Here is a 25,998-nt window from a genome sequence, read left to right as displayed (position 1 = left end):
AGATTTGTCAATCTAGACCCTAAAAGCTAGAAGGGCCTGGAACAACATTTTTCAAACCCTGAAAGAAAACGGATGACAACCAAGAATCTTATATCCAGCAAAACTTACTTTCAGATTTGACGACAAAATAAAATCCTTCCATGATAAACAAAAGCTAAAAGAATTTACAAAAAGAAAGCCGGCACTACAGAACATTCTCAGTAAAATATTCCATGAGGAAGAGATGAAAAACAATGAATGATGCAAATCAGCAAAGGGAGGAACTAGCCTAAAGGAATAGCCAAATAAAGGAGAAACCAAATCATGTCAAAAAACAAAAATGAGCCAAATGACTGGAATACAAATCATATCTCAATAATAACCCTGAATGTTAATGGCCTGAACTCATCAATCAAAAGACAGACTGGCAGATTGGATTGAAAAGAAAAATCCAACAATATGCTGCCTGCAAGAGACTCATCTCATAGAAAGAGACATCCACAGACTAAAGGTGAAAGGATGGGAAAAAACATACCGTGCACATGGACTCAGCAAAAAAAGCCAGAGTATCCATCCTCATATCAGATAATGTGGACTTCAAGTCAAAACTAGTCAGAAGGGATAAAGAAGGACATTACATACTGCTTAAGGGAAGCATAAATCAGCAAGACATAACATTCATAAATATCTATGCCCCAAACAGTGGCTTATCCATGTACGTCAAACAAATCCTTCTCAATTCCAGAAATCAAATAGACCACAACACAATAATACTAGGGGACTTTAACACACCTTTCTCACCACTGGAAAGATCTTCCAAACAAAAATTGAACGAAGAAAGCATAGATCTCAATAACACAATCAATAATTTAGACTTAACAAACATATATAGAATATACCATCCAACAAAGAGCAAATACACTTTCTTCTCAGCAGCTCATGGATCCTTCTCTAAAATAGACCATATATTACGCCACAAAGCTACTGTTAGCAAATACAAGAAGACAGAGATACTACCTTGTGTTCTATCAGATCATAATGGATTGAAACTAGAAATAAATGACGGAATAAAAAACAGAAACTACTCCAACACCTGGAGATTAAATAATATGCTATTGAATGATTAATGGATAACAGAAGACATCAGGAGGGAAATAAAAAAATTCTTAGAGGCAAATGAGAACAAAGATACATCATATCAAAATCTCTGGGACACTATGAAAGCAGTACTTAGAGAAAAATTTATTTCATGGAGCGCATTCAATAAAAGAAAAAAATCAACAAATAAAGGACCTAACACTACAGCTCAAAGTCCTAGAAAAAGAAGAACAGACCAACACCAAAAGTAGTACAAGACAGGAAATAGTTAAAATCAGAGCCGAAATCAATGAAATTGAAACAAAAGGAACAATCGAAAAAATTGACAAAATAAATAGTTGGTTCTTTGAAAAAATAAAAAAAAATTGATAAACCCTGAGCCACACTAACAAAGAGAAGGAGATTCTCAAATTACCAAAATTCGGAATGAAAAAGGAAATATCACAACAGACACAAGTGAAATACAAAACATAATTAGAAGCTATTTTGAAAATCTATACTCCAACAAAATAGAAAATCTCAAAGACATCAACAGGTTTTTAGGGACATATGAATTACCTAAACTGAAATAGGAGGACATACACAATTTAAATAGATCAATTTCAAGTAATGAAATAGAAGAAGTCATCAAAAGCCTACCAACAAAGAAAAGTTCGGGACCAGATGGGTTCTCAGCCGAGTTCTACAAAAACTTTAAAGAAGAGCTCATTCCAATACTCCTCAGTATTCCATGAAATAGAAGAGGAGGGAACCCTTCCAAACTCATTCTATGAAACCAATATCATGCTGATACCTAAACCAGACAGAGGCACATCGAGGAAAGAAAATTTCAGACCAATATCCTTAATGAACATTGATTTAAAAATTCTCAACAAAATCTTAGCAAATTGCATACAAAATATATTAAAAAGATAGTGCACCATGATCAAGTGGGTTTTATCCCAGGGTTGCAAGGTTGGTTCAACATACAGAAATCAAAAAATGTCATTCACCATATCAACAGACTTCAAGTCAAGAATCACATGATTATTTCAATAGATGCAGAAAAAGCATTTGATAAAATACAGCATCCCTTCATGCTCAAAACACTAGAAAAAAACAGGGATAGTGGGAACATTCCTTAACATTGTAAAAGCCATCTATGCTGAACCCATGGCCAATATCATTCTAAATGGTGAAAAACTGAAAGCATTCCCCTTAAAAACTGGAACAAGGCAGGGATGCCCTCTTTCACCACTTCTATTCAACACTGTCCTTGAAACTCTAGCCAGAGCATTAGACAGACCAAGCTCTGATATTTTTTATTCCACTGAATCTTATCTATTGGAAAAGTTTTCAACTGTGTTTTTTGTGTGACTTACTGAGATTTCCACTTTCAATATTTCTGTTCACCTCTTTTTTAGAATCTTCCTTTATTGAATTGTTCTTTCATATTCTTCATTATCTTCCTTAATTGTTTATTTGAATCCTCTTTGAATTCATATTTTTATTATCGTTCTTATAAATTTTTTTTTTGCCCAGCAATATTTCTGTTCACCTCTTTTTTAGAATCTTCCTTTATTGAATTGTTCTTTCATATTCTTCATTATCTTCCTTAATTGTTTATTTGAATCCTCTTTGAATTCATATTTTTATTATCGTTCTTATAAATTCTTTTTTTTGCCCAGCAATATTTCTGTTCACCTCTTTTTTAGAATCTTCCTTTATTGAATTGTTCTTTCATATTCTTCATTATCTTCCTTAATTGTTTATTTGAATCCTCTTTGAATTCATATTTTTATTATCGTTCTTATAAATTCTTTGCCCAGCATTTCATCCTCTTCAATATCAGCTATTAAATCAGTTATTAGAATCAGTTACTTAATAGTTATGAACTTTGGGAGGAATCAAGTTGCCTTGTTTTTCCATGTCTCTTGTATTTCTGTTGAGATTTGTACATCCACTGAATGAATAGCTCTTCCACTTTTAATAAAAGTTCTTCTTTGGAAAAGAGCCTTTTCATGATGATGTACCCACTGGTTGTTGCATAGTTTTGAATTTAACTCAAAATGGACTTAGTAGTGTAGTTTACCTGTGGTTTCTCTGGCTATGATTGGTGAATTTTGACAGCGCATACTGTGTTGGAGCCTGAGGGTCCCCTTTGCAAGATCCAAAGAGGAAGGGGGTTCCTCAGGCTCCAACACAGTATGCACTGTCAAAATTCACCCATAACAATAGGAATGGCAGCTACAAAAATCATAAAGAATAAACAAAATAATTTAAAAATTATGGAAATAAAATTGAGATTATAAAAAATGGAAAAGGAAAGCAAAATAAAAATTTAAAAAGAAAAAGAAAAAATGGTAAATTTAGAAAGTGACAATAAAAAAGAAAAATTTGAATCTTAAAAAAGAGTAAAAAAAATTTAAAAGAATTGAAGCGTGTGGGTGTGTGTGTGTGTACATACATACATACATATTTGGACAAAATAGTAAATATTTTTTAAAGTCTTAATGCTAGATGAAAGAATCATCTCCACTGAGGTGATATATTGTCTGGGCAAGAGTGAATGAAAATCAGCATTTATTCCCTTGTCTTCTTTGGCTATATACCTCTTGTGGAAAGAGCAAAGACTGGGAGTTTTCACCCTCTCCTTCTTAGTTTTGTGTTGCTTGCCAGATGACTAGTAGGAGTGGACCAGGTTGGAACCAGTTGGAATATTTAGCAGTTGCCCTGTTTACCAGTGTGAGCTAAGGCAGCATAGGACATTACCCTGGCAGAAAACTACTCTGGAGATTAGACTTAGTTTAGTGCTGTTCTAGGACTGGGCAGACACTGTATTTGAGTACATCTGGGTCACCAGTGCCCTCTGTGAAGCCCACTCAGAGGTAGGGCAACTATCTGCACTTTGTAAGGGCCTGAGGATTGGGGTTGCCTGCAGCAGACGCTGCATAATCCACTGCCCATGACTTTGGCCTTCCAAGATCTAGTTCCTGTGCTCACCTCTTTAGTCCCCAGAACTTCTTTAGCTGGTTGCCCAAGTTGTCTGTCTTAAAGGGGAAGCACTGATCCCAGAGCCAAGTCAAACTTCAAGAGAGATGCCTGCTGAAACAGTGTAGTAATGTTTTCTGTGGGTTCTCTAGGTGCAGGAAAATGCAGGGACTTTTGTTTCCCAAAATCAGCAAGTTCAGATGCAACCTTCTCAAAATAGCTTCTATTACAGCAACATAAGTACACACTGGGAAGTGCAGAGAACCTCTCCAGCACCAGCCACCTATGCAGATACCAACCAAATCAGTGGTGTTCAAACTGGTTCTCGGCACTGTGCCAATTTCTATTCTACATGTGTTCACTAGGTCCCCCTGCTGTTACCCTAACCCTCTACCCCAGCTACCCTTGTCCTCAGTGACATTGCTATATTCACTGCACTGCTGCACACCGGGTTACATTTTCTCATTCTGTTCCCCTCTCTAGAGTCAGTCCCTGGGCTTGTCCAAGTCTCTGTCCACTGTTGAACTTCAGCATCTTTCCATAATTACCATCTCAATGAGCAGCTGCTCTCTAGTTGTTCTGATTCCAACTTACAGAAAAGTGGGTGAGTGCTGACTGGCCATCTCTCCTCTCCAAATCTTAACTTGCAAATATAATTCCCTACTAAAATGAATAAAAACTCCTGGGAGAAATATCTGATTCAAAGGCTGAGGCAGGGAAAGTACAAGGAAAGCCCCTTTCATTATATTGCACCAGAAAATGATAAAGAATAATGAGTACATTTCCAAATGACATAAAATTCAATTAAAAGGGACATCACTATTCATATATGAAACATTTTGTGAGTTGTCAGTCAACTAGTTGTTCATTGTTTTGATCAAAATATCTGGGAAGAACAACTTAGAGTTGGAAAAGTTTATTTTGGGCTCATGGTTTCAGAGGTCTCAGTTCATAATTGACTGACTCCAACTCCATTGCTTTGAATTTGAAGTGAGACATAAGATAACAGCAGAAGGGCACAGTAGAGGAAAGCCACTCAAAGCTAGGATGGAGAGTGAGAGGGAAGGAGGAAGAGAGAGAGAGAGAAGAAGAAGGGGAGATAGAGAGAGAGAGAGAGAGAGACGGGGGGAGGAGAAAGTCTAAGGACAGATATAGCCCCCCTAGAGCATGCCCCCAGTAACCTACCTCCTATAGCTACACCCCATTTGCCTATAGTTACCACATGGAAGTCCATTCAAATTATTAATCCATCAAATTGATTAACCAACTAATAAGTTTACAGTTCTCTTAATCCAATCTATTCATCTCTGAACATTGCTGCATTTCTAAAGTGGGAATAATCCTAGATTCAAACTAAAACAAGAGTCAATATAGATTCCAACAAATTGAATAAAGTATAAAACCATGAGTCCATATCAATCAAATAAATATACAAATTGATAAGTAAATTGAAAATTGATGAGAAATAGTAAGTATATTTAAAAGGTTTCAAAGTACCACTCCACAAAATTCCCATTAATTATACTGGGGAAACAGTAATTTTAGAGTGGAAAAGTCTGAGAGCTACCAACTCAATCAAGTGAACAAAGTCGACACCTTCACTGTGAGACAAATCAAAATTGTGCACCATCTGGCAAAATGCAGTGAGAACATGGCATCACTTCTGTGATATTTCTGCTATAGATACATTACTAGAATCCAAATAATAAGGAATCAACAAACACAAATGGAGGAAAATAACAAATTTTAAAATTTTATTTAAAATTTTCAATTTTAAAACTCAATCCAAAAGAAAGTAGGGGAAAAAATAAAAGAAAAAAGGGAGGAAATAGATGAGAAAAGTACAAAAAAAAAAAAGATGGCAGATTTAAATGAAAACATATGAATAATCTCACTGAATGTAAAAGAAAGATACCTCCATATATTCTGATTGGATACAAAAAATAAGACCCAAAATATATATTGCCTACAAGAAACTCACTTTAACTACAAAGATATAAATAAGTTAAAAGCAAAAGGAGTGTAATGATGTTCCATGGTAATACTAATTAAAAGCAAGCTGGCTATATTAATAAAAGAAATATAAATCTTAGAAATCCTTTGGATTTCAAAGCCAAAGATTTTAGTAGGGATAATGAGGGTCATTTCATGATAAAGGTTAAAATTAATCAAGAGAACATAACAATCTTAAAGACTTATGTACCTAATAACAGAGCTTCAAAATGTTAGATAAAAACTGATAAAACAGCAAGGGAAAAATAGAAAAATCCACAGTTACAGTTGGAGATTACAATGCCCCTTTCTCAATAATTGACAGAACAAATAGACAAACTAGTATGAAAATAAGAGACTTGAAGAACACTATCAACTTGAACGAACTGACATTTACAGAACACTTCTGCCAATATCAGCAAAATACACATTCTTGTCAACTTTACATGGAACACTAAACAAGATAGACCTATTCTGGTCCCTAAAAAACAAGTGTTAATAAAGTTAAAAGGATCTGTATTATACAACCTTTGTTCTCTGTCCAGTAGGGATTTAAATTAGAGATTAATAACAGAAAGGTATCTGGAGAGTCCCCAAACATTGGAAACAAAACAATACACTTCTAAATAACCTGTACATCAAAGAAAAAATAACACTTGGAATTTAGAAAGTATTTTGAACATTTTTGAATTAAAAAGAAAACAAAGTTTTGGATTGGCTAAAACAATATTCATAAGAAAATTTATAATACTAATTGTTTATATAAGAAAAGAAAGTCCTCAAATCAATGACTTCAGCTTTTACATTTAAAACCTTTGGAAAAAGTTAAACCTAAGTGCAGAGTAAGCAGAAGGAAAGGAATAAAATGGATAAAGCAAACCAAAAAAAAAACAAAACAAAACAAAAAAAAATAGTGAAACAAAGAATAGGAGAAATCAATGAAATCAAAAGCTGATTCCTTGAGACTAGCAACAAAATTGACAAACTCTGATAAGAAGAGCATATTTAAGTTATCATTATCAGAAATGAGAGAGTACATCATTGAAAATTTTACAGACATGATAAGGATAATGAGGAGGATACTACAAGCAATTTTATGCCAGTAGGTATGAAGAATTGAGTAGAATAAAAAATTCTTTGAAAGATATAACTTACCAAAGTTCATTCAAGAAGAAACAGATAACCTGGATAGACTCATATTTATGTAAAAAGTTGACTTTTTAATTAAAGAACTTCCTACCCAAAAAAAAGTACAGGTTCTAATGACTTCATTTGTGAATTCTACCAAATATATGTAAATAGTAATATCAGTTCTACATAAACACTACCAGAAAAATTGAAGAGTTGGGGGAATACTTTCAAACTTATTTTACAAATTCACTTAATTACGGTCCACCCATCAGTAGTGTCAGGTTATCTCCCATTTGTTTATACTAAATTTAAGGTATTTTAATTACTTAAAGAAACTTCCAGTTCTGTGCCTGTCCAACAGCTGAAGCTTTTCCACCTATTGAGCTTTTATTATAAATAGACTTCGAAGGGTGTTTCATATTTGGGATGACTTCCCAAATACAAATTAGGCTTCAATGAATTATTAAAAGTAATCAAATTTTAGATCAAATTTTATTGATGTAAAAGATTTTATTTCCTTAAAGTAAATATTCTTTAGTTCACCTTGAAAGGAAGACTAAAAACATGTCCTATTTCCTTTATCTATAAGGACTATTTAAAATTGAAAATTACCCAGAGAAATAGTTTTATTCTTAAAGGTTGATCAAGATTTGTGAAGATTATCAAATTTCACATGATGATCACTTATCAAGAATAAGCTACCTCCAGCGGAGAGCGCCTTTGTAGGCTAGCTTCTCTGAGCAGACCACCCACTGAGAGCCTTTCTACACAGAGCCAGCCACAAGTCCCCAAGCCAACAGAGACCTCTGACCCGCAAGCAGCCCCTGGGACCAGGGCAGGACAGCCAGAGACCTCTCCAGGCAGCCCTGCCCCGCTCCGGCCACAGGCTTTTTCCACAGGGAGATCCAAGATGGCGCACTAGAAGGTGACTGCATCTCCAGTCGCTCCAGAACCCAGGATTCAAGAAGGGGAGGCATTGAGAGACTTGGACTAAAATAGAACCACGGGTGAGTCTCCCCCACCCAGTGAAGCTCGGCCTGGGCGGCAGGCCCGGATTCGGACGGCTCATTAGAGTAGGGCAGGGCAGCTAGAGTCTCCCCCAGGCAGCCCTGAGTACTTCAGCGGTGGGCTCCTCCCACAGGGCCAGATTCTCCAGCTTCTTGGAGCAGGCCCCCCAGTGAGAGCCTTTCTACACAGAACCAGCTCCAAGTCCCTGATCCAGCGCACAGCGAGCTCCGGCCTGCCCGCAGGTTGCTTCAAAGACCAGGACAGGGCAGCCAGAGACTTCCCCAAGCATCCTGGCTCGCTCCGGCGGGAAGCGCCTTTCTAGGCTAGCTTCTCCGAGCAGACGGCCCAGTGAGAGCCTTTCTACACAAAGCCAGCCACAAGTCCCCAAGCCAGCGGAGACCTCCGACCCAAAAGCAGCCTCTGGGTCCAGGGCAGGGCAACCAGAGACCTCTCCAGGTCTCTCTCCCTAGAACCAGTAGCGGGCTATGGGCAGCTTTCTTCGGAAGCATTGCATTATCAAGTTACTCCAAGACTTAAGGCTACTGAAGGCTGGGAGATAATACACTGCAAGTCTACAGGGACACTATAAGCCAATAGAGGTAATCTGCAATATCTCAGAGTCCCACTGACATCTGACCAATATGAGAAAACAAGGGAAGAAAATGTCCCAACAAACCAATATACTATATCAATAAAACCCAATGACAGCACAGCGGAAGAAATGTCCAAAAGGGAGTTCAGAATGAACATAATTAAAACAATCAGGGAAGCAAATGAGGAGATGAAAGAGCAAATGCAGGCATTGAAGGAGGAGATGAAAGAGCAAATGCAGGAATTAAATGATCACACCAATCAACAGTTAAAAGAGCAAATACAGGAAGCAAGAGATCATTTCAATAAAGAGTTAGAGATATTGAAAAAAAAAACCAAACAGAAATCCTTCAAATGAAGGAAACAATAAACCAAGTTAAAAACTCCATAGAAAGCATAACCAATAGGATAGAACACCTGGAAGACAGAACCTCAGACATTGAAGAAAAAATATTTAATCTTGTAAACAAAGTTGAACAAACAGAGAAGATGGTAGGAAATCATGAACACAATCTATAAGAATTAAGGGATATCACGAAAAGGCCAAATTTAAGAATTATTGGGATTGAGGAAGGCTTAGAGAAACAAACCAAAGGAATGAACAATCTATTCAATGAAATAATATCAGAAAATTTCCCAAATCTGAAGAATGAAATGGAAAACCAAGTACAACAGGCTTATAGGACTCCAAATATACAAAATTACAACAGACACACACCAAGGCACATTATTATGAAAATACCTAACATACAAAATAAAGACAGAATTTTAAAGACTGTGAGAGAAAAGAATCAAATTACATTCAGGGGGAAACCAATAAGAATATCAGCAGATTTTTCAATCCAGACTCTAAAAGCTAGAAGGGCCTGGGACAACATTTACCAAGCTCTGAAAGAAAATGGATGCCAAACAAGAATCTTATACCCAGCAGAACTTACTTTCAGATTTGATGATGAAATAAGATCCTTCCATGATAAACAAAAGCTAAAAGAATTTACAAAAAGAAAGCCGGCACTACAGAACATTCTCAGTAAAATATTCCATGAGGAAGAGATGAAAACCAACGATGCAAATCAGCAATGGGAGGAACTAGCCTAAAGGAATAGCCAAATAAAGGACAAACCAAATCATGTCAAAAAACAAAAATGAGTCAAATGACTGGGAATACAAATCATATCACAATAATAACCCTGAATGTCAATGGCCTGAACTCATCAATCAAAAGACATAGACTGGCAGATTGGATTGAAAAGAAAAATCCAACAATATGCTGCCTGCAAGAGACTCATTTCATACAAACAGATACCCATAGACTAAAGATGAAAGGATGGGAAAAAACATACCATGCACACAGACACAGCAAAAAAGCTGGAGTATTCATCCTCATTTCAGATAATGTGGACTTCGAGCCAAAACTAGTCAGAAGGGATAAAGAAGGACATTACATACTGCTTAAGGGAAGCATAAATCAGCAAGACATAACAATCATAAATATCTATGCCCCGAACATTGGCTCATCCATGTACGTCAAACAAATCCTTCTCAATTCCAGAAATCAAATAGACCACAACACAATAATACTAGGGGACTTTAACACACCTCTCTCACCACTGGATAGATCGTCCAAACAAAAATTGAATAAAGAAACCATAGATCTCAATAACACAATCAATAATTTAGACTTAACCGACTTATATAGAATATACCATCCAACAAAGAACGAATACACTTTCTTCTCAGCAGCACATGGATCCTTCTCTAAAATAGACCATGTTTTATGCCACAAAGTTACTGTTAGCAAATACAAGAAGATAGAGATACTACCTTGTACTCTATCAGATCATAATGGATTGAAATTAGAAATAAATGACAGAATAAAACACAGAAACTTCTCCAACACTTGGAGATTAAATAATACACTATTATACGATGAATGGATAACAGAAGACATCAGGAGGGAAATAAAAAAAATTCTTAGAAGTAAACAAGAACAAAGACACATCATATCAAAATCTCTGGGACACTATGAAAGCAGTACTTAGAGGAAGATTTATTTCATGAGGCGCATTCAACAAAAGAAGTAGAAATCAACAAATAAATGACTTAACACTACAGCTCAAAGCCCTAGAAAAAGAAGAGCAGACCAACACCAAAAGTAGTACAAGACAGGAAATAGTTAAAATCAGAGCCGAAATCAATGAAATTGAAACAAAAGAAACAATCAGAAAAAATAACAAAATAAATAGGTGGTTCTTTTAAAAAATAAACAAAATTGTGAAATCCTTAGCCACACTAACAAAAAGAGGGAGAAAACTCAAATTACTAAAATTTGGAATGAACAAGGAAATATCACAACAGACATGAGTGAAATACAAACATCATTAAAAGCTATTTTGAAAATCTATACTCCAACAAAACAGAAAACCTCCAAGACATCAACAAGTTTCTAGAGACATATGAATTACCTAAACTGAACAAGGAGGATATACACAACTTAAATAAATCAATTTCAAGCAATGAAATAGAAGAGGTCATCAAAAGTCTACCAACAAAGAAAAGTCCGGGACCAGATGGATTCTCAGCCCAGTTCTACAAAATCTTTAAAGAAGAGTTCATTCCAATATTTCTCAAAGTATTCCATAAAATAGAAGAGGAGGGAACCCTCCCAAATTCATTCTATGTAGCCAATATGACCTTGATACCTAAACCAAACAGGGACACATCGAGGAAAGAAAATTTCAGACCACTACCTTAATGAACATTGACACAAAGATTCTCAACAAAATTTTAGCAAATCACATACAAAAATATTTTAAAAATAATTAAAAGGATAGTGCACCACGATCAAGTGGGTTTTATCCCAGGGATGCAAGGTTGGTTCAACATACAGAAATCAATATGCAACAGAATGAAATTAAACCCCTATCTCTCACCCTGCACAAAACTCAACTCACAATGGATCAAGGACCTCGGAATCAGACCAGAGACCCTGCATCTTATAGAAGAAACTGTAGGTCCAAACCTTCAACTTGTTGGCTGAGGATCAGACTTCCTTAACAGGACTCCCATAGCAGAAGAAATAAAAGCAAGAATCAACAACTGGGATAGATTCAAACTAAAAAGCTTTCTCTCAGCAAAGGAAACTATCAGTAATGTGAAGAGAGAGTCTACAGACTGGGAGAATATCTTTGCCACTCATACTTCAGATAGAACTCTAATTTCCAGAATCTATAAAGAACTCAAAAAACTCTACACCAAGAATACAAATAATCCAATCAACAAATGGACTAAGGAAATGAACAGACACTTCATAGAAGAAGATGTACAAGCAATCAACAGATATATGAAAAAATGTTCAACATCTTTAGTAATAAGAGAAATGCAAATCAAAACCACCCTAAGATTTCATCTCACCCTAATTAGAATGGCAATTATCAAGAACACAAGCAACAATAGGTTTGGCAAGGATGTGGGGAAAAAGGTACACTCATACATTGCTTGTGGGGTTGCAAATTAGTGCAGCCACTCTGGAAAGCAGTATGGAGATTCCTCAGAAAGCTTGGAATGGAACCACCATTTGACCCAGCTATCCCATTCCTTGGCCTATACCAAACGACTTAAAATCAGCATACTACAGAGATATAGCCACATCAATGTTCATAGCTGCTCAATTCACCATAGCCAGATTGTGAAACCAACCTAGGTGCCCTTCAGTTGATGAATGGATAAAGAAACTGTGGCATAAATATACAATGGAATATTACTCAGCCATGAAGAATGATAAAATTATGGCATTTGGAGGCAAATGGATGAAATTGGAGAATATCATGCTAAGTCTGATAAGCCAATCTCAAAAAACTAAAGGACGAATGATCTGGCTGATAAGCGGATGAGGACATATAATGGGGGGTAGGAGGGGGTAGCGTTAGGGTTAGGGTTAGGGATAAGGAGGGTGGTAAGAATGGAGGAAGGAAGGACTGTATAGAGGGAAAAGAGGGGTGGGAGGGGTGGAGGGGAATTGAAAAAAATAACAGAATGAATCAAACAACATTGCCCTATGTAAATTTATGATTTTTAATAAAAAAAGAATAAGCTATACTCCTTGAATTTAACAATTTTATTTACTTATTATGCAAATGTTATTATAATTTGTTTTTTGAAAATTAAATATAAATCTTTAAATAAATATTCTATTAGTTAAAATATACCAATTCCTGAACTACCTAAGAAAATTTTTATTATTTCATAATATGTGTGCTAATACATTTTTGAATGACAATATTTTTGGGGGGGGATGTGGTGCTGGGGATTGAACTCATGGCCTCACATGTACTAGGAAAGTGCTTTATCACTGAGCCATATCCCCAACCTGGGATAATACATTTTTAAAAGATTTATCTAAAGAGGAATTAAAACATTCTAAATATCAATAATGAAGTATTTTCCCAAAACATTTTTATATTTTCTCATTGTTAAATTATATTAAGATAAGTTATATCATATAAAAATAATGTCATATAATATTGTATTATCATATCACATATAAAAACACATAAAGTGTAATGTATAAGTAAGCATACCGTATCTTGCTTTGGAATTTGGACTAAAACAGAAAGCAGCTGCTCCGTATCAAGGAATCTTGATATAACTGAAAGAAACAAACGAAATGTGAGCATTTAAACTTCATGGCTAGCCAGGCAAGGTGGACTACACCTCAGGCTCTTAGTGCAGCCCTAGGTAACTTAGTGAGACCCAGACTCAAAAGAAAAAGAGATAGGCAATCCTGGTACCAAAACAAAGAAGTCTTCATTTTACAGTCAAAAATATATACATCATGTAAAATATTTCCCACAAATAATAAAATAGAACAGTTCTACCTATAACTCTTACTTATTTTCATTTCATTCCTTCTCTGTCTACAAGGAATAAAATCAATAGATTCTAATGTTATTTTGTTAATTTGATTGTTCACCATCTTTCCTCAAAATTTGACACTAGTGACCATCCCTTTATTCTTGAAGCTACTCTGCCTTTTGGATGATACCTATAAAATTGTTTTCATCTTTTTTGACTTCTACTTCTCTTCCTAATACTTAAAATGCTTAGTTTAGCAGCATAGCTCAACCACTATCCATATAAACTTCCATGAAGTTACCTAACTTCTCTGAACTTCGGTTATTCTCATTTTTTAAATGTGGATAGCATCTGTATTCCAGAGTTGTGAGGATTATGTGAGATAATATGTATAAGTACTTTGTACAACTTTCAAAATTTATTCTTCTCAGCTCATTTTCTATCCTAAAGTATTCTACAAAAGTAAGTTTATAGATAATTTCAATCGATATCTTAAAAATCCCCAGGTTTTTCATCTTCACCATGAATAGATCTTTTAAAAATGAACCAGTTCCCCATACTTAAAAAATAGTAAACTGCAGTAAGTATTTCTTAATGATTAATAATTATTATCATCATTGTAATATCTAACCTCAAAAGTTTTTGTATATATTCGTTTATACTTTCATAAAGTGGTCTGAAGCTGTTATCCCTTAATTTTTTTTTTTAAATTTGAATTGCTTCCTGTTCAAATTATCAGGTACCTTTTAATAGTTTTCAGTTTTTCTCCCTGTACTGTACCCATTTCTAATTTGCTACATCTACAATCTACCAACCTAGATGCCCTTCAATAGATGAATCGACAAAGAAAATATAATATATATATACACATGGAATATTACTCAGCCTTAAAGGAGAATAAAATTATGTCATTTGCAGGTAAATGGATGGAGTTGGAAAATATCATGCTAAGCAAAATAAGCCAATTCCCCAAAACCAAAGGCCAAATGTTCTCTCTCTGATACATAATGTGGGGGTGTGAAGGGAAGAATGAAGGCACTTTGGATTGGGCAGAGGGTAGTGAGGGGAGGGGAGGGGGCAGAGGAGTGGGAAGGATGGCAGAATAAGGTGGCCATCATTACTCTAGGTTTATGTATGATCACATGAGTTGTATGACTCTACATCATGTACAACTAGAGAAATGAAAAAATGTGCTCCACTCATGTACAATGAATCAAAATGCATTCTGCTGTCATGTATAACTAATTAGAATAAAATTTAAAAATTCAAAAATGAATTTAAAAGAATAAATAGGATGAATATACTGCTATTATACTATTGTTAATTTTAACAGAATACCATTATGACATTTTACATGTGCTTCCACTAGTCAGTCTAAGTAAAAGTTTACAAAAAATATGACTAGTGTCGCTGGCTCTTTGCGGTACAAAATCCGTGGATATTTGTCACCGCTTGCAGCAACAACTTGCATGGGTCTTATGGGTGGTGGACTGGAAACTGAGCTACTTCTCTCTTTCTCTTTAGTGCACTGCTTTCTTACTTGTTTGTTTATAGAGGATAGAGGAAATGAGGTTTACTTGCTTTGAGAGGAGAGAGAGAGAGACTTTGCTTAAGAGAGACTTTGAGAGAAGGACAGGCTTTGCTTAGAGCTTAGAGGAAGAGAGACTTGCTACGCCTCACTTAAGGTCTGCTGCCTCTTACTGGTGCATCCTGCATCCTGTGAACTAAGGGTATGTCTACCTAAGGTGGTTTAGTGATGCGTCTCAGTTCTCCGTTCTGCGATCTGCCTTCCGCCACTGCCCCCTACTCGCTGCTGCCGCGCGTGTTTTTCCTTTCTTCTGGCTGCTGTCCCACCTGCGTTTTTCCCTCTAGCTGCTGCGGCGCATCTAGCTGCTTTCGTGTGTGTCTCGTTCTGCTTATGCTTATATCACCTCCAGGAGGCGGAGAGCAGGGCCACGCCTCTTATGCAAAGATTAGCAAGACGCTAGATGTCCGAGCAGGCACAATTAGGAGTGCTCGAGAACACATGCGCATACATTGTGTGCGTGGACAATAAATCACCTGAGTGTGCTTATGTCAATTAACCTCCTCGCTGCCGATGTGATCAACATGGCACAGCCCCCAACAATTCCCCCTTCTTTATATACAATGAAAAGAAAGCTGGCAAGGATCATGTCTGTCTTAGGTTGTCCATGGCAGAGCAACATCCTTACCCATCATTGGACAATGTGGCTCTAGCCCTCATTTCCTGTCTTAGGTTGGTATGAGCTCCCCATGAATCTTACCCGTCTTCGACTACCGATCCAGCACACCAAGCCATATACTATACTGGGAGATTGTTCTGCTTCAAGGGCAGCCATGGCCTGTTTTATGATGACATAAGCCTGTTGACTGGCTTTGAGGTGTTTGTAGATGTAAGATAGAATTAACACAAGCGCACCCAAACCTATTAGTGTAAAACCTAAAAATCCCCAAAATCTGGTGCCAATCTGTGCTAAAAAAAATGTTTCACCCTCTCTACATTTTTCAATATTAACTCCATTAACTTTCTAGTCAGTGCACTTCCCTTTACTTATAAACCCTCCTTAAAGGTGAGGTATCAACATGAGTGATTAGAAAGTGAGTTACACAGGATGAAAATAAGCAGCTTGCTTTACTGAGAAAAAGATGAAAATCATCTGTGTGGCTAAATCAGCTTATGAGGGGCTATGGGTCCAATCAATCCCAATTTAGGAATTGCCCGAGTGATGCAATCACTATCAGAAAAAAGATCTGTTACTCCCCAAACTCTACAAGGGCTATGACAACTGCTTCCATTTTGTGAGCTTTGAGTTGAAGAGTTCTGTGCCTTGTTTCTTAAATGATTTGGTAACATCTTTCCCTCAACAACAGTAACTAATTCGCACTTGTTAACTCAATGTTTTCCCTTTCTGCACTTTGGGCAGAGGCCTGGGATACAAGGTGTAACAGATTTTACTATAGTTATCTCTTGGCTTTTCTTTTGTTAGGGCATTGTCTCTTTGCTGCTATATATATGTGCATACACTCCAGGATCATATTGATTTTGAGTATCTATTGAAACATATTAGCCTTCTATTATCAACATTTCTACCTTGCTACTGTGTTTCTGCAAGCAGTTTCAACAGCTATTTCTTGCCACTGAGCTCTCCAACTAGACATTGTCCTCCAGATAACACTGCTCTGTATAGCTTTTTCCAGTCATCACTGTCTAAGTTCTTTGTATTAGATTCAGCTCTCTCCTACCTTTTTCCCTTGTTCTTAAGCTTTCACTACCACTTAGTTATTCCTTTTTGGGGTTCTTTGTATTAGGTTTAACTTTCTCCTACATTTTCCCCTTGTTCTTAAACTTTTAGTAATTGTTTTCTAAGTCATTACCATGCAATTATTCCTCACTTTGTTTTCTTTAAAAGTTCTTTTCTGTTGCTATTAGATCCTGTTTCTGAAGATCCCCTTGTGGCACATTGAACAACTTTTCCTCTATAAACCCTGGGCTTATTTCTGCTAGAGTTTGAACATATGATCATACAGTGGCTTCCTTATTTTCTAATTCTTCCCCAGTGTTTCCTTCCTCCCCAGAACTTTCCTGTTTTTGGTTACCCCAGCTAACTTCCTTTTTAATCTCTCCCAGCACTTCTTCTTCTTGTAATATATTTTTCACGCCTCCTTTTGAATTATCCCTTCAGACTGACTTCATGATATTTTTGAATCCATCCTTCACTGTACAAAGGCCACACTAACAGTAGTACAAACAAACAATACAAAATACACACATTCCGGAGCTCCTTTATCCATTCTGATCGAAGACATGAACTCTTGACAAACAACAAACACACAAAATCTTATTTTAATAATGCCTGGCCAGTCCACTGGGGGTTACTTTACCCAGCTCCCTGTACCTGAGCCCTCTTCGACCCAGCTTCCTGTATACTGCTTTAACTTTTCTTGACTTATTTTACTTGACTTATTTTAGTTTTAAACACAAACAACACATATACACGCATTTTTGCACTTTACTGTCATGTCCTTTGTGACCTTCAGTTTTTGACCAACACTATTTCTTTTTACTATCCCTCACCCTTAAACTGCTCTGGCCAGAGACTCCTGCGAGGTCCTACTTTCCCTGCTGTATCTATTCCCAGAGGCGGATCTTGAATTTTCCCTTACCCTATTCCTGTGAGGTTCCTCAGTTTCCCCACCGTGCAGATTTCCCTTTTTTTTCTGTAAGGTTGTTGCTAATTTTCCTTCCCCGCATGCTCCCCATTCCCTGGACGGGCCACCATTCCCCAGACGGGCCACCATTTGTCGCTGGCTCTTTGCGGTACAAAATCCGTGGATATTTGTCACCGCTTGCAGCAACAACTTGCATGGGTCTTATGGGTGGTGGACTGGAAACTGAGCTACTTCTATCTTTCTCTTTAGTGCACTGCTTTCTTGCTTGTTTGTTTATAGAGGATAGAGGAAATGAGGTTTACTTGCTTTGAGAGGAGAGAGAGAGAGACTTTGCTTAAGAGAGACTTTGAGAGAAGGACAGGCTTTGCTTAGAGCTTAGAGGAAGAGAGACTTGCTACGCCTCACTTAAGGTCTGCTGCTTCCTTACTGCTGCGTCCTGCATCCTGTGAACTAAGAGTACGTCTACCTAAGGTCTTTGGTAATGCGTCTCAGTTCTCCGCTCCATGATCTGCCTTCCGCCGCTGCTCCTACTCGCTGCTGCTGTGCGTGTTTTTCCTTTCTTCTGGCTGCTGTTGCGTGTCTAGCTGCTTCCGTGTTGTCTTGTTCTGCTTATGCTTATATCACCTCCAGGAGGCGGAGAGCAGGGCCACGCCTCTTACGCAAAGATTAGCAAGACGCTAGATATCCAAGCAGGCACAATTAGGAGTGCTGGAGAACACATGCGCATACATTGTGTGTGTGGACAATAAATCACCTGAGTGTGCTTATGTCAATCAACCTCCTTGCTGCCGATGAGATCAACATGGCACAGACCCCAACAGACTAGTCTTTTTTCCTTCCTTTCCCTAAACCTATTATAACTGGAACAGTGTTCATAGAATAAGAATTTGATCATATTAGTCTCTTGGTTCCCTATTATCTAGAGGAAAAATTCAAACCCCATACCATTACATAAAAGCTCTTCATAAACTAGCCCCCATCCTCATTTCCTGCCATTCCCTAAGGCTTCAAGTCATAAATAATTACTAGTCATGCCTTAAAAACAGCAAGTTCTTTTACATCAACATAAGTACCATTATAGAAACTGATGCACAGTCTACCTTCACCAACTTCCCCAGAAATATAAGTGTTATGGTTAGATATGAGGTGTCCCCCGAAACTTGTGTGAGACAATGCAAGAAAGCTTACAGGTGAAATGACTAGGTTATGAAAGCCTTATCCTAATCAGTGTATTAATCCTCTTGATAGGGATTAACTGAGTTGTAACTGTAGGCCAGTAGGGTGTGGCTGGAGTAGGTAGGTCATTGGGGGCTTGCTTTGGGGGTATATATATTGTCTATGGTGAGGGGAGTCCTTCTCTCTCTCTGTTTCCTGGTGCCATGTTCCTAGATGCTTTCCTTTGCCATGATGTTCTGTCTCATCTCAGACCCCAAGAAATGGAGTCAGCCATCTATGAACTAAGACTTCTGAAACTGTGAGTGCTAAATAAACTTTTTCTCCTTTAAATTGTTCTTGTCAGATCTTTCGATCACAGCAGAGAAAAAGTTGACTAAAACAAGTGTACCCTAGAAAGTAATGACTTCAAAATCACAGTCAACGACGTGTACACCATATCTTTATCAGCAATTACATCCCAAAACTGTTTTTGTTACTCTTATGCATATCAATATACCCTACACATGAATGAATGGTCCCTTTTGTTTGAATATCATTCAAGGCAAAAATTCTCTTGACAAAATCTTGCTCATTTCCTTAAGACAGAGCTGAAATATTATCCCTGTGAATCCCACCTGGTTTCCATCTTTATCCCAGCTCACTCCTCTGTGTTTTCATAATATACTCAATAATTATTACATTTATTACACTGTATTATAATCACTTTTTGAAGTTCTGTTTCGCTAACATGAATATGAGTCCTTGTTGACAGAAACTTAAACTAACATTTATATTCTTTTAAAAAATATTTTTAGTTGTAGATAGACACAGTGCCTTTATTTTATTTATTTATTTTTATGTGGTGCTGAGGATCAAACCAGTGCCTCACATGTGCTAGGCAAGTGCTCTACCACTGAGCCACAAACCCAGCCCCTGAGGTTTGTATTCTTAAATTTTAATAAACTAAAAATTGCCCTTCCAACCTGCTCTATGTCTGGTCACCTTCTTGACTGTATATTAAGAAAAATTATAAACTGTCAAGATATCAAAGATATCAAAAGCAAAACTGTTTAACATCTATAAACACCAACTTAAAACTTTAAGTTATAAGGAAATATAAAACTTAAATAAAAGTTAAATGTTTCAAATAAAATTGATAATTTTCACCAAAATTTCATTTTATAAAATAATATTTATTTTGGGAACAAAGAATAAAATTTTCAACAGGTTGAACAATGATAGTTTGAAAAATATGAACACCTATTAGGTCCTAATCTTATAAAGGAATCATTCAACAAAACATGCATTTATAATGTAGTAAAGTAAGATAAATTATAACAATGATAGTATAGAAACATGCAGAAAAGATGTTTAGCACAGACTGGGGTAGTCAGAGGCTTCTAGTAGTAGAGACATTCAAATTAAAATGGTAAAACATGAACTGCAGCTAGCTAAACAAAAGCTTGAAAGAAAGTGTTTCAGGGAAGAGGAAGGCAAGATGTATAGAGTACCAAGGTTAGAAAGTGAAAGCAGATATGTTTGAATAACTTAAAGAAGTTCCATTATACTAGAAAGCAAAATGGAAAATAAGGAATAAAAAGATATGCTGTGGTAGATGACAGGGAAAGAAATATATAAAAGAGTTTGAATTTTATCCTAAAAGTAAGTAACCTCCCAAAGCTGTCCATTTCCTAACTCCTGGAACTGGTGACACAGTTAACTGGTAAAGGGATTTTCCAAATGCGATTAAGATAAAGATTTTCAAATGAAGAGATTATTTTAGATTTGTCTGTTGGTCCCAATGAAGTCACAGGGTCCTTACAAGAGGGAGAAGGTCAGAGTCAGAGAGAAGGTGCAAGCACAAAAACAGAAGTCAAAAACAGAGAAGGTGGAGCTGAAGAAATAGCTCCTTTTGGAGAGCGCTCGCCTAGCATGCGGAAGGACCGCGGTTGAAATCCCCGGCTGCTCAAATGAGAAGAAAAAAAAAAAAACCTACAAAAACAGAGAAGGTGCTATGTTGCTGGCTTTAAATACAGATCAAGGACCACACCAAGGAATGTAGGTGGCCTCTAGGAAAAGGAAAAAGCAAGGAAATGGGTTATTCTGCAAAACTTCCAGAATGAGAATGAACTGCTAAGACATTGGTTTTCAGCCCAGTGAAGCTGATTTGGGACCTCCAGATAACAAATTCATGTTTTAAATTTGTGGTGATTTGTTACACCAACAATAGAAAACCAGTATAGTGTGAAATGCCCAGATTGATGTTTTCAAAAGATCAGTAAGGCAACAATGTATCAAAGAAAGAACAAGATTAAAGGAGGGAGACCAAACAGGAGGCTGTTAAATAAATCAGATGAGAGTTAATGGTATCCCGGCAGGAGCAGCACAATAGGGATAGAGAAAGATACATTCAAGATAGAAATAGGAAGATCCAAGAGGACAGAACAGTGAACCAACAATATCTACAACAGTGACCCTGACAAGAACAGTAGCCGTGCAGTAATAGGCACAGAAACAGGATTTCAACAGACTGAGAAATAATAATGAAGAGAAAATAGTGCAGAAAATTCATCTTTCAATAAGTTTGGCTATGAATAGAAGAAATAGAAATAAAGTGGTAGCCAGAAAAGATGAAGGTCAGGGAGAGTTTTTATAAAGATGAAAGAGACACCGCTGGATGTGGTGGTGCATGCTTGTAATCCCAGAGGCTGAGGAGGCTGAGGCAGGAGGATTGTGAGTTCAAAGCCAGCCTCAGCAATCCAGTGAGGCCCCAAGAAACTCAGCGAGACCCTGTCTCTAAATAAAATATAAAAAAGGACTGGAGATATGACTCAGTGGTTAAGCGCCCCAGGTTCAAACCCCAGTTAAAAAAAAAAAAAAAAGGGGTGGGTGGAAGAGACTCGAAAAAGTCTATTACCATGGAAGGAGTCCACAAGGAGAGAGAGACAACACAAACGTAAGAAACAATCTAGTGAAAGGATGGGATGCAGAACACAGGTGGCAGAATTAGCTATAAAAAGGAACAAGGAATAACTACTTCTAGCTGAAACAAAGGGAAAGCAAAGTGGGTGAGTATACTGGGTGAATATTTGGTAGCAGAAAGCTTAAAAAGTCAACAGTTGGAGCTTAAATTATTTTCATATTCCTGGCACTTCAGTTTTACACTAAATGCTAGGTATAGACAGGCCAACAAAATGTTGCAGCAAACAGTAAGAAAAGGGTCACCAGTTAAAAATGACTTCTACATTTCCCACTGTCTCACTAAATACACAGGTACATAGGGGAAAAGGAATATATTCAACAACATTGGAAATGCAGTGAAATAGTCAAGCCAATACCAAAATTTGAAAAGAATTATAAGGTATTTGGAATTAGACTGAGGAAATCTCACTGAAGCTATAAATGCCTTCTGGATTTTCAGGTACCACTTCAGTTTAGACAATCAAAACACAAGGTAGGGTAGTGAAAGGAATAGAGTATGGAAAACTGACCAAACTGCTAGTAATCAGATACTGGACTAGGAAGTGTATATAAACTATTCTTCCAACTACAGATTTAAGAAGGAACTGCACTGTCATGTCAGTAAACAGATAACAAGCTTCCCAAGAGCAATTTCCTTGTTCCATGCTATGAGCTGAACTATGTTCTCCAAAGAAATGTTGAAGTGGTACCTGTGATGTGACTTTATTTGGAAATTGGGTTTTTGCAGATATAATCAAGTTAGGATGAAGTCATTAAGGTAGATCTTAATCCAAAATTGACTAATGTTCTTATAAGAAGACAATGTGAAGACATTAAGAACACAATATGCCAACAGAGGCAAAGATTTGATTAACAGAGCTGCAAGACAGGCACAATGTGAATAGCTGCCACCAGAAGCTGAGAAAAAAACAAAGGATTCTCCCCTTCATTTCAGAGGGACCATACTCCCTCTGAAACCTTGATTTCTGCTCCACCTTCCAGAACTACGTCAAAATTTTTCAGTTGTTTTAAACCACGAAGTATGTGGTTCTCTTTAAACAGAAGCCCTAGGAAACTAATAATATCCCATCTGTTAATAATTATCTAATTTGGACAGATCTTCCCTTCTCTGAAGATTACCACAGAGTTTACAAAATGTTTATCAAAAGAACAGAAAAAAGGGACAGAATAGCATTCAGAAGATCAAAATATAAAACATACCTCTGAAATTATTTACTGTGAAATATAAAGGAAATTTTCAGGAAAACAGCTTCCATATAAGAATAAAGCCATTTATACCTTCACTAACTGCCTTTCAAAAACTTAGAAAAAAATAATTCAACTAAACAAACTACATTTTCAAAATTAGATGATGTTTACCTGATTGAAGTCCAAAAAAGAGTTCCTCATCTTGAAGTAGTTCTTGAACACAATCTAATCTCATGTTAATGGTTTCAATATCAACCAGAGGTTCTAATATATTTGAACGGAGTCTTCTACTCCCTCCAGGGGTCTTAGTATAATTTAAAACACCAAAAAGAGTATGATTATTCCTTTGAAAAAACAAGTTGGAAAATTTCATTAAGTATACAAAGAAAAATCCAAGAAAATTGCATTTAACTTCATAATTAAATAATTCTACAACCTATAACAGTGATATTTAAACTTTAGTATGCATACAAACTACTTGGAGATTCTAATTCAATATGTATGGGAAATGGTCTGAGAACCTATATTTTTATTTTTTAAATTTTTTAATTGTTCTATTTAGTTATATATGACTGCAGAATGCATATTGATTCATTATACACAAATGGAGTACAACTTTTCATTTCACTGATTATACATGATATAGAGTCACACCATTTGTGTAATCATACATGTACATAGGGTGATGATGTTTGTCTCATTCCACCATCCTCCCTTCCCCTTCCCTCCCCTCCCTTCATTTTCCTCTACACAATCCAAAGTTCCTCCATTCTTCCCTTACCTCCCCACCCCACCCATTATGTGTCAACATCCACTTATCAGAGAAAACAGCTGGCAGTTAGTTTTGAGGGATTAGCTTATCTTGCTTAACATGATATTCTTCAACTCCATCCATTTACCTGCAAATGCCATAATTTTATTATTCTTTATGGCTGAGTAGTATTCCATTGCATATATATATACCACAGTTTATCCATTCATGTATTGAAGGGCATCTAGGTTGGTTCCACAATCTAGCTATTGTGAATTAAACTGCTATAAACATTGATGTGGCTGCATCACTGTAGTATGCTGATTTTAAGTCCTTTGGGTATAGGCCAAGGAGTGGGATAGCTGGGTCAAATGGTAGGTCCATTCCAAGTTTTCTGAAGAATCTCCACACTGCTTTCCAGAGTGGCTGCACCAATTTCCAATCCCATCAGCAATGTATGAATGTACCTTTTCCCCAACATCCTCACCAACACCTATTGTTGCTTGTATTCTTGATAATAGACATTCTAATTGAAGTGAGATGAAATCTTAGGGTAGTTTTGATTTACATTTCTCTAATTACTAGAGATGTTGAACATTTTTTCATATATTGTTGATTAGTTGTATATCTTCTGTGAAGTGTCTGCTCAGTTCCTTAACCTATTTATTGATTGGGTTCTTTGCATTTTTGCTATTAAGGTTTTTGAGTTCTTCATAAATACTGGAGATTAGTACTGTATCTGAAGTGCATGTGGTAAAGATTTTTTCTCACACTGTTGGCTCTCTCTTCACATTTTTGTTTCCTTTGCTGAGAAAAAGCTTTTTAGTTTGAATCTATCCCATTTATTGATTCTTGCTTTTATTTCTTGCACTTTGGGAGTCTTGTTAAGGAAGTCTGGTCCTAAGCTGACATGAAGATTTGGGTCTACATTTTCTTTTATTTGGTGCAGGGTCTCTGATCTAATTCCTTGAGAATCTATATTTTTAATAAGCTCCCAAATATAGGGTCAGTCAATGAACCACATTTAGATTAACAAGGATCAACAGTATCTCCCTGCCCTCAGTGTCTTTTTCCACAGATCAATTACAATATTCAGACTAATGTAAAGTTTTTAAATCTATGACATCCCATGAATAATAGCAAGATTATCAGTAATACATCCTTAAAGGGGTACTTTTACATTGATAAAAAAAATGAGTATTTAATCACTTTTTACTAATTGAAGAAGTTAGAGAATTATAAGTAAAAGAGAATTCCATAATTTCTAAGTGATTCTTATAAAAAAATAAGCTATTAGTAAGAATGCATTTCACTGGACTTTTTATGTGACAATTTCAGTGTGTGTAAAATAGCTGATTGATACTAATATTTGGTAAATATTCATTGAGTCCTTACAGTATTCAGAACTCTATGCCATGTCCTAAGAACACAAGACAGACATAATTTTTATGGCCTTTATAGTTAGGGGCTAATAACCAATAATTTTTTTTAGTTGTAGATGAACACAATACCTTTATTTTATTTATTTTTATGTGGTGCTGAGGACTGAACCCAGTGCTTATCCATTAATTGTTCATGACAGAGGACAAGATAATGAGTGGGGAGAAAGATACAATAAACACATAATCTTAAAAAAAACAGCCAGGCATGATGGCTCATGCCTATAATCCCAGCGGCTTGAGAGGCTGAGGCAGGAAGATCACAAGTTCAAAGCCATTTTCAGCAATTTAGCAAGTCCTCAGCAACTTAGCAAGACCCTGCCTCAAAATAAAAAATAAAACAGTCTGGAAATGTGGCTCAGTGGTTAAGCAATCCCTGGGTACAATCCCTGGAAGAAGAAAGAAGAAAGAAGAAAGAAGAAAAGAAGAAAAGAAAGAAAAGAAGGAGGAGGAGAAAACATTTCACAAACATAAACTGTTAAAAAAAATAATAAAAATGCATAAGAGAATGATCAGGAGATTGCTGATTAGTTAGTTTGATTAAGAAAGACTTCTCTGTGTATTCAACAGTTGACTTAAGACCTGAGTGACAAATAAAAGGAAGCAGCAATGCAAAGATGATGATGGAATGGGGATTATAATGATAATTATGAGGATAGCTAACATATG

General features: G+C 36.5%; 1 protein-coding gene across 1 annotated transcript in view; it reads right to left on the bottom strand.

Annotated features, from left to right (window-relative positions):
• Window positions 1-25,998, bottom strand: part of MSH4 (mutS homolog 4) — a 95,478-nt gene that overhangs the window by 44,035 nt on the left and 25,445 nt on the right. The window contains exons 6-7 of the mRNA XM_079128899.1: window positions 23,311-23,483; window positions 13,350-13,417 (exon numbers count right to left, since the gene is read on the bottom strand). Of these exons, the coding sequence (XP_078985025.1) occupies window positions 13,350-13,417; window positions 23,311-23,483 (241 nt within the window). The remainder of the gene's footprint in view (window positions 1-13,349; window positions 13,418-23,310; window positions 23,484-25,998) is intronic.

This window comes from Sciurus vulgaris (genome assembly GCF_902686455.1).
Source record: "Sciurus vulgaris genome assembly, chromosome: 1".
NCBI lineage: Eukaryota > Metazoa > Chordata > Mammalia > Rodentia > Sciuridae > Sciurus > Sciurus vulgaris.
Note: the sequence above shows the minus strand (reverse complement) of the source record. Positions and strands in the feature narration are given on the sequence as shown.